The sequence below is a fragment of the Nanorana parkeri genome, unplaced genomic scaffold (assembly GCF_000935625.1).
Source record: "Nanorana parkeri isolate BGI_ZX_2015 unplaced genomic scaffold, ASM93562v1 scaffold328, whole genome shotgun sequence".
Taxonomy (NCBI): domain Eukaryota; kingdom Metazoa; phylum Chordata; class Amphibia; order Anura; family Dicroglossidae; genus Nanorana; species Nanorana parkeri.
Window position 1 is genome coordinate 164396 of NW_017306596.1, and position 10116 is coordinate 174511.

The 10116-nt window shown below is 38.3% G+C and overlaps 1 protein-coding gene across 1 annotated transcript in view; it reads left to right on the plus strand.

Moving 5' to 3' along the window:
* The window catches only part of PCSK5 (proprotein convertase subtilisin/kexin type 5), a 251276-nt gene that overhangs the window by 117682 nt on the left and 123478 nt on the right, over positions 1–10116 (plus strand). Inside the window, exons 6-7 of the mRNA XM_018558244.1 lie at positions 6753–6841; positions 9104–9276. Of these exons, the coding sequence (XP_018413746.1) occupies positions 6753–6841; positions 9104–9276 (262 nt within the window). The remainder of the gene's footprint in view (positions 1–6752; positions 6842–9103; positions 9277–10116) is intronic.

The following is a 10116-nucleotide window of genomic DNA, read 5'->3' on the forward strand; positions in this document are numbered from 1 at the left end:
TAAGCACAGTATTCAAGCACAAGCAGTATTCATCACAAGCATACCTTTAGAACAGGACACACAGCAACCAGCTTTCTGAAGGTGCCCACACACCTTACGATAATCGTACGATAATCGCGGGAAATCCCGCAATCGTACGATTATCTTAAGGTGTGTGGGAGCCGTGCGACCTCTGCTACTGTAAGGTCGCACGACTTTTATCTTAGGAACATGTTCGAACACATGTGTGGCATGTTCGTAAGATAAAAGCCGGGCGGGCCAGTGTGCGCAAGCGCACACTGCCCGTTCAGCATTGTGGTTATCGGAAGCCCGCCCCTCAGCGGGCCGGGTTTGCGATCATCGCAGGTACGATCTGCCTGTCCAAGATAGGCAGATTGTAAGTTTTTTTAATTACCTTACAACCATCTTGCGATGGTTGTAAGGTGTGTGCCCAGCATGAGAGTATATTTGTCTGAAAGGCCCTGTTTTGAAAAGGACCCCCACCAGCCATTGTCTCATCAGGAAATCAACATTAGATTTCAATTATTTTGCTGAGAAAAGCCACCAAAACAATTTTGTGCCTAAGTGCATAGTATGTAATCACTTGCCATTTCAAAATCTAGAAATCAACATTACATTTTCTGCTATGTAAGCTACTTGTCTAGTCTCTACCTTTTGTTTTCCAAAGTAGAGACTAGGCAGGTTTTATTAAGAATGAAAGAATAATGTGCAAGCTATGGCCAGTGGTCCAGACCGGACGCCAATTGTTCATGGGGTCCGCTCTTCACTTCAAAAAGTTAATCATATTGTTTAGGCACATTGTTTTCATTTGCATTTGCAGTACTATCCTGACCCCTACTAGCTGTGCGTGCATAACTTCCTAAGAGTTATACATTCTATATTTTCTTAAAGATTGGCTCCACCCAATTGTTTTTACATTATGAGTAAAGCTAATCAGGGTTCAGTATTCACCCGTGTTTTTTACCATTGTCCTGTACCTGCCAGTGAGATCATCCCTGAGTCAGATGCTACTGAGATTTGTATTGTTATTGTAAATCTGCTGGAGGGCAGAAGAGACATAAATTCTGTATGACTCTCTCCATACAACCTGCTAGAGGATATTCTATGAGATGTATGGGAAATTCAGCTAAACCAATTGCAACGTTGGCTCTTCTGAAAAATACAGTGCATATTAGTTTCTCCATTCTGGGAATGGGGGAATATCTCCTTGCTGCCCCTCAAGCAACAGTAAGACAAGATTAAAAGTCTGGTGTGAGGTCAAGTCATGCCGTACTCTTCTCAAAATTAAAGTGTATATAATATAAAAAACAAAACTTTTTTTTTCTTTTGGAATGAAAGGGGGTGTTAACTTCCCATCTTATACAATTGTCACCAGACCAAATGTCACTGTTTTTTGGATTGTGTCCTCCCTTTAAGTCATTGTGGTCATTGGACAAATAGAGAGAGTGAATCCCCCCCATCAGGGATATAGATTGCCATAACAAAAATTGCATCAAAAGCCACTGTGTGTATGGGTTGTTCATATCACTGCACTACATTAAAGTGTATTTCTACTTTTGCAGACTAATTGAGTTAGCACTTGTTTTGTATTTGTTACATGTTCCAATTCACACAGCATAAGCTAAACAAATATTTAAAAAATGCTCTTTGCAGTTTAAATTTCTTTTAATTGGGTTAGGGTTTCTTGGCTCCTTAAGGGTTCTCATTTCTACTTGATTCTGCTTATTTTTACTGTTAGGAAGTATTATGAGGGGTTAAATGATTACAACCCTGGCTTCTGCATTCAAATGTTAATTAAGTTAATAAGAGAAACACAATCCTCAAATCTCAGTCCTAAGTCTTTCTAAAGGCACAGTTCACTGTGAAGGTGCTCAGAAAACCTGGAATGGCTATGTTGCCTGCTGCAACAAAACATCTAAATGGTAAGAAATATTTTTTGAAAATGTTGTTTTCGGTATGTTGTGTGAATAGGAACACATTACAAACCTATAGAGGGGTTTTCTCAAATTTGAATGCAATATTGGAAATAAAATTTAAGGCATGTTGGGAAAAAAAAGCCCCGTAAGTATTACATCTATTTCTGTTTTTAATACTTGCGTATCAGTAACACAAGCAAATAATGATGTAGGTTATGAAGACTAGTACCGCAAGGGTTGGGTGGATGTGGTTCAGTGGACCTCTTATGACTTTCCTAGGTCTTCCCAAAATAGCTTTTTCCCCAGGTACAAGCATGCTCATGAAGCTTTTGTTAATAATGCAAAATTTTGTGTAACCAAGGTTTCTTGTAGTCTTTCAGCCTACTTTATCATCCTGACAGTAACACAAAGAACAAATGCACAACCTTTTAGCCCTCTGTCTCTTTAGACTGTAATTTAAAAAGCCTGGGAACTTGTTCCTCTCCATTATAAACAATAAAAGGACTTCAGTGAAATGAAGCACACGCTCTTCGATTTAGAGTTTCTCAGGCAAAGGCTCTTTATTTTGTTTAAACATGTTTCCTCTCGAGGTTCGACCACCTTCCAGCTGCTTTTTCTTTATTTATAACATCCCTGTGTACATGTACATTGTCAAGTGGAGAAAAAAATCCTTCGATACCACTTTTCATGAATGGCAGAAGCGTTTTCTTCAGATACATAAATGTATACCCGTACACATCAATTCAGCACCTTTGTAAATATTTAAATATTAATGCAGAAAATAATTTAATTATATAGTTGCAAGCTGGTAATTTTTTTTTAAAATAATGTAGGGAAGGGTTAGGCCCTTTGTTGGTTTTCATTGCTGTTTTGTGCCTGTTGAGGAGCGTTTTCCTTATTTATTGTCCTGGGGACATGACAGGACATGAGTGGGCATCTCCCCAAAGTTGGGGAAAATCCCACCTTTGACAGTTGTTGCCAGGTCATATGCTTCCACCTGAAGACTTTGTAAAAAGGTGGGATTTTGCTTGAGTTTTTGTTGTTACCTAAAAAAGAAGCAAAATTTCAAATACAAATGATAATACTTGCCCAGTCTGTCCAAGAAAAGTTAAAAGTTTTGACTGGAATCCCACTTTAATTTTATGCACAGTGAATTTAATAACCTGGTACTCAGTATTCATGGCTAAAACTCAGAGATGATGTAATTGGTTTAGTTCAGCAAAATGCATAATAGCTAGTCTATGATGCATTGCAGTTGACTACTTTACAGGATTGTTTAACTGAATATACAGCGCTAGTGGTTAAATGAGTAACTAAAGGGATGACTAGATATATGTGTGTAGACACAAAGTGGATAAATTAATTAAATCACTATAGTGAAATAGGTGCTAACCTTAAAAATTAAGTGCATGAAAGGCATACATGTACAAATAAATGAAACCAAACAAACTTTACAGATTTGTTGATTGAAGTACCTATGTTTGTTGACTGATGTCATTCACACTGAAGCTGGATAGGTTTTGGTTTCCATCTTACACTTTTGACAAATGGATTTTTCTTCATGATGCATTCCCCTAAATTTTCCAGTAATCAAACATGTAGTATGACTAATAAATCCTAATGTAGCTATCAGTATTTTGTTTAAACTTCACAATGTCTATATAATGCCATAAGAAAGTATCTGGTAAATGGAAGAACATTGTGACATGATTACTTAATCTAAAAAGCCTTAAGAGAGTAGTTGTCATCTACACATATCTACAAATCTTGGCTGATGTATGAAAACTGGCAGAAAGAAAAGTGGACTTCTTGCGCATAGCAACTAAACAAATTTAAACTTCTATTTTCTAAATTGCCCAGGGTAAAATGAGAAATGGAATCTGATTCCACCTTTTTCTATATATCAGGTTGTTCAAACAGGTCTGTTAGAATAATAGACTTACACTATCAGGATAGAAATATTGGACCTGGAATTCCATGACTACCAACCTTTCTGACATCTGATAAAAATGGTTGTTTCAGGTCAGAGACTTGTGAGAAATAAATAGCCATTGAGTTTCCCCTTTAAAAAACTATCAAGTAAACCTTGGTGTTGCATTTGATGTATATACATAGTTATGATCAAATAAACACTGTCACAAAGCTGGAAAATTCAAACTAAGTATTTGATTTTTTTTAAAACACATAAACAGAGGTCGCTGTTTGTCGTGAAAACCTAATGTCACAATGAACAGTAGATTGAACCATGAAGGCAAATGAAATTACATGCAGATCTTTTCCTGTGAATTTGAAGCTTGGCTTTGCAGCCTCCCAAAGCTTCTCTATTGAGCCATGAATGTAATCACTGACCATTAGGGTACCCCATGAGTGTGTATTTTAGAATCATATACTCATTTTCAGAAGTTGAGACGTACATAAAATATCAGCTTCCTGCGTGCCTTGATACGCTAATTACTGGGTGTTGCATTTAGACAGAGATTGAATACAGAGTATATACCACAACCGCATGGGAATAGTATTATGCGTGAAACTTTACCAGTTAATGACTTAAAGTGATTAGATCTTAGTCCATGATCTTAGTCTATGATCTTAGTCCAAATGAGCAAATACCATGGTTTCTATTTTGATAAGAGAATGGTAACTCCACCTTAATTTCTTTCTCATATCCAGGTTTTCAGTGAAAACTGGAATTTATTTAATGGAAATTAAAGGTACACGCTAGTAAAATCTGAAATAAGTGCAAAGGACACAACTGTTTAGCACTTTGTTTATCAACTAGGATCATTTGTAATATACCAGGCCACCTTACTATGTAAACCCATACTGTCTATACCTCAACCATGTAAATATTTTACCTTCTTAGTCTAGTCCGTTAGCTGTTATAAATACACCCATTTGTCTCCAAAATATGCCATCTAAACAAACCAAACAGTGATGTTACCCATATGCATATACTGACATTCTGGCTAACAGATAAGCTCTCGTCCCCATCTCTAACCACACTTCCTCACTGCTGTAGCATGGAGGGAGCAGCGATGACTGTCACAGAAAAAGCAGAGGTGTCTTTGACATGCTGACGGTGACTGGTAGCCTGGCTTCCCCTTCTCTATGCCATGGAAGAGGCAAGATGGGAGCATGCAATGAGGGGATAACTGAGCCCATGAGGACCAGCTGGCGTAGATTTTGTTCAGTTTGGCAAGTTCTATAAACTTTGACAAAAGAATTGATTACTTTAAGGTTATCTTATTTGAGATTTTGGAAACACCAGTGTGTGAATATGCAGGCTGTGCTTTTTCCGCTCAAAACTGTTTTAGGCTATTTGATGTTTCTAAGACACAGAAGGAGAGGCTGATTAATTGGAGAAGAGGCTGCAGTCCCACCCAGAAGCAGAAATGAAAAACTTGGAAAATCTCAGCTGCATTAAAGAACACACATTAATGCACTTTGTGCCATAAATTAATGTGTGTTGTATTAAGACAAACCATTCATTTTTAATGGGCTGCCAGCACACAAGAGTGGACCAAAAATGGATATGCTCTTTTTCTGATGCAGCCCACCACAAAGCAAAGTAATGCTTGTTCACAACACTTGCTTTAGGATTTGTTGCTCAACACACTTCAAACACAAGGACCGGCCAAATAGCATTCGTTTCAGTTGTTACAGCTCACACTAATGTGCTGCATTGGCGTGCGCTGGAAAAAAAGGACAGGTCTCAAGTGCAGTGTGTTGCAACACAATAAAATCACTTTGCAGCACACAAAAAACACAATGCAATGCTATAAAAAAAAGCATATGAGCATATGCATTTATCAAGTGTTAGCAAGCTCTAACAGATCCGTATTTTTTTTTGGACAGCATTGGCAGTTTATTGATTGAGTTTGCTTGTCCTAGGTTTTGCTCTTTAAGGCCGGGTTCTCTGCAGTGCTATAATGCATGCGTTACCACAATGTACATTGGTATGCACTAAGGCAATGCATCTGTACTGCAAGGTCAGAAGTGGTTTTAGCTTCACAAGGGTCATTATGAATGGGCTGCCTTAATGTAGTGCATGTTAACCTGTGATTTAATGCGTGCGGAGTTGTGAACCCAGTCTAAATGGTTTGCATAAATCCCAGGCTAATAATCTAGAAGTGTTGATTAACCGGGTCCAGTTTAATGTTCAAGTTACTTTCCTCCTGGTCTTTGTTTTGTTTTTCTTTGTTTTTTTAATGCTATGTTCTTTATGAACAGCCACTTGTCTCATCCCTCAAATATAACCAAGCTTCTGACTCACTAGTTTATTTGATCTTTATCTTGCTGAAAAGGGATTTAGCCAAGAAAAAGCATAACAGCATCCCCACAGAAGCTTCTTATCTGGCATCAATGTGCTGCTTAATCTTCAGACATTACTGAGGACTTCTGTGACATTTAAGAAGAACAGTCTGATCAAAATGTCATGGCTCATGCAGAGTTAAACACCGTTGAAACGTAAAGTTGTGAAGTAATTTATTTTTGCAGCGATATCTTCATTTCCAGCTGGAGATTGTATGTGAATGCCCCATGATGAGAAAACACCAAAAAGGTTTTGGTATTGCCATGTTGTGAAGATCATTAGCCTTCTGCATGCCTATAGTGTTGACCCCTCCATAGATTTCACAGTCATTGCATTGTTTTATTAATTTCTGATTTCCAAGAAGCATCCAACATTTTTTTTTTTTTTACTACATTGTTACGTGAGGAATCAGAATTTCAGATGGGCATATGAGATTTATCTATCATTATTAACAGGGTACTGCATAATGTACAGTGTGATGTGTTTATTTTGTTTGTAAATAAAGCTATTTTTTACCTTTGCAGACATGGAACCCGCTGTGCAGGAGAAGTAGCAGCTACTGCAAATAATTCACATTGCACAGTAGGAATTGCATTTAATGCCAGAATTGGTGGTATGTATCAGTGTTAATCACGTATTTTCTTGTATTTCATAAAATATGCATTCAGCGTAAAGATATGCAAATCCAATACTATCTTATTATCAGTGTTTTCTGTATATTTACATCCTTTAGCTACTCATTTGTAAATTGTTTGTCACCCCTTTGTTGTCTTTAATATGATTTTGACTGGCTATTTTCCTAAAATATAAGTATTTTAACAGAATTCATTAGGGGTGATTTACTAAAAAGTAAATTTTTTACTTATCTGAGTAAACGTGTTCACAATAAATGTTTAGATGAATATTAACAAAGGAAAAAAAAGAATTTCCTCTGCAAGTGATAGATGATTCAGCTAAACTTTCTGGGCAAAAGTAAAAAACATACTGCTTTGATATATGAGTCCATTGAATATGCATGCTTGCTGCCTAGTACCTGCAAACTTGGCAGTTTAAGAAAGACTAGTTAGGGCCCATTCACACCAATTGTGGTGCGTTCCAGAGCAGCAGCTGCTGGAATGCACAGCAATTGCTCACACAACTTCCACCTTCGTTCTGGGGTGGAAGGGGGCATGGCGCTGCATTGAAGTCAATGGCACCGCAGCCACACACCCCTGCCCGTAGTGCGATTGGATGCGTGGCAAAACATTACCTTTGTTCCGGTCCACTGCAACCGCAACCGTGCTCTATTTTTTCCATTTGCAGTGGACCAGAACACAGGCAATGTTTTGCTATGTTTTGTGAGCTGCCGCTCTGGAACGCACCAAGATTGGTATTAATGGGCACTGACTGGATCATTTAGGTTAGAATTGTTTTTGACAAAAATGTTTGTTTTATTAAACAGTAGAGGTTGTTTACTTAGCAGCTGAGATACAACAGAAACTGCATTCGCAGTAAATAATGCAAAAAAAGGAAAATCCTATTTTTTCAATGCACATGATTTGGTATTCAGTGTTAACCCAGTATAACCAAGGTAAGTTAACATTTTATACTCCTTTAGTACACAAACCATGTATCTATGGTGCCAGTGCACATACATGCTTGTAGAATGTGAGTATGCATGTGAATGTGTTGTCAAGAAAAAAAAGCTCTTCCCAGATATTGCACACTAAAGTATTTACTTATTCTAAACAAGCAGTAAAAGCACTTTCAAACAAACCCTCATTCACACCTCCAGCTATAGCCATTGGAGATAAAGTTGGTACAGAAATATGTTTCCAACTACTTTCTATTGCTTCAGAATCTTGGCAGTTTGCCAGCCCTCTAACAACCAGCAGGTGTTACTAAGCTGTTAGAAACCAATTGAAACCCTTTGTTGTGATCTTTGAGGATCTTTGAAAATTAATTACTTCACACTAAAAGCAGCTAGAGAGGTCAGGGATGGCTTGTTTAAAGTTCCTTTACTGCCTGTTAAGAACATGTAAGCAATGTGCCTGTAGTCTGGTCACAGGTGCACTACAACTGCCTGCTGTCTGCTCGTTGTAAAAAAAGGGACGGATGGCAAGTACCTTTCTGTGGTTTGCCATATATGAACTTTTGCACAAGCAGAACATATTAAACATTTTAAACAGCCGGTACCGCTATTACATACAAGTGCTTGGTTGGATCTATAGCCAGTCGCTTGTATGGTGCCAAGGCGTGTGTGGGCCACACTCCCTCCACCACCGCTGCTGGCTATTTCGGGCTCCGCTGTCCCCCGTGGGGGCCTGGTGGCCCTGTATACTGAGATAAGAGGGAGAGCAGCGCTCTTGCTGATCTCTACTCCGATCTCTGAATGCGGAAGTGATGTGTATTGCATCACTTCTGCCTTTAGCTGTAATTTCTCTGGATGCTATAGCCAGAGAAGAAGTTGATGAAGCAAATCTCTGCTTCATCAGCTTTTTTGGGGGTCCATAGGTGACGTTAGGGGTCTTAGAGACCCCTGATCTTTCCATAAAGAGGGCCTGTCAATGTATCTGTGCTATCACATAGGGGGCTTGTTAGCCCCCTATGTGATATCAAAGAAAAAATTAAGTGTAACAAAAATGTTAAAAAAGTCACAAAATAATGCCAGTATATGTTAATTGGTCATTGTTTTATTATTTTGCTTACTAAAGTAATTATTTTACAATTTCAGCTTTAGTGTTTTTAGAGTTGATTACATCATTTCCTATCCTTTATATACAGTTATAAATATAACTAACTAACTAAATATGTGATAATGACTAATACTCTGTTTTCAGCAATTTGCCAATTTCATATATCTTCTATATTTAAAACTTTGATTGTGTTTCTGTAGGTGTACGCATGTTGGATGGTGATGTGACAGACATGGTAGAAGCAAAATCTCTAAGTCTGAACCCACAACATGTGCATATCTACAGTGCAAGCTGGGGTCCAGATGATGATGGAAAGACAGTGGATGGACCAGCTGCTCTTGCCCGAGATGCCTTTGAGAATGGCATCAGAACAGTAAGTGTGCATAGAGGTAGGACTCCAAGGCTATGTTTTAAATGTTGTCTAAAATTGATTGTTTTAATATGTGTGTGCATGGATTAACAGAAATGTATTGTGCATAGCAGAATTATCTTACCATGTAGTTTCATGTAACGTCAAGTATATGGAAATAGACAATGTCACTGGCAGATATTGTAGCCTTGAGCATACTGCTCTTTTATGTCAAGGAATAAACACTTGTATTGCAATTTTTGAGATGAAAAGAGACATCCCATCATGCAGTATTTATACTTAATGTTAAGTAAATAAGCCCAGGTCTAGGACATAGTGAATAAGGAAAACAGCAATGCATTACAATTTGTTTGGTATAGTGCAATACATAACACTACTAGCTCCGGCCACTTTCAGAGAGATCAGCGTCCCTGGTTACCTGCTAACCAGGGACACTGATCTCCTAACAGCTAACTCTCCCTGGCGCCCCGGGAGTCTCCTGCTCCCAGCCGCCCAGGAGAGAAACACAGCTGTGTCTTTTTTTCTTTATTCTGACACGCGATGTCAGAATAGAAGAAAAAAAAAATTCCCATTGAAAAGCATTGGGACATTACTATTGGCTATTTCAAATTGCAATAGCCAATAGTAAACCAGCATTTTACCCACCCTCTGCTGCAGTTCCCCATCAGGTCCATCAGCAGAGGGCGGGTACAATGCTAGTTTACTATTGGCTATTGCAAATTGAAATAGCCAATAGTAATGTCCCAATGCTTTTCAATGGGAAAATTCTTTTTTTTTTCTATTCTGACATCGCGTGTCAGAATAAAGAAAAAAAGACACAGCCCTGTTTCTCTCCTTGGCGGC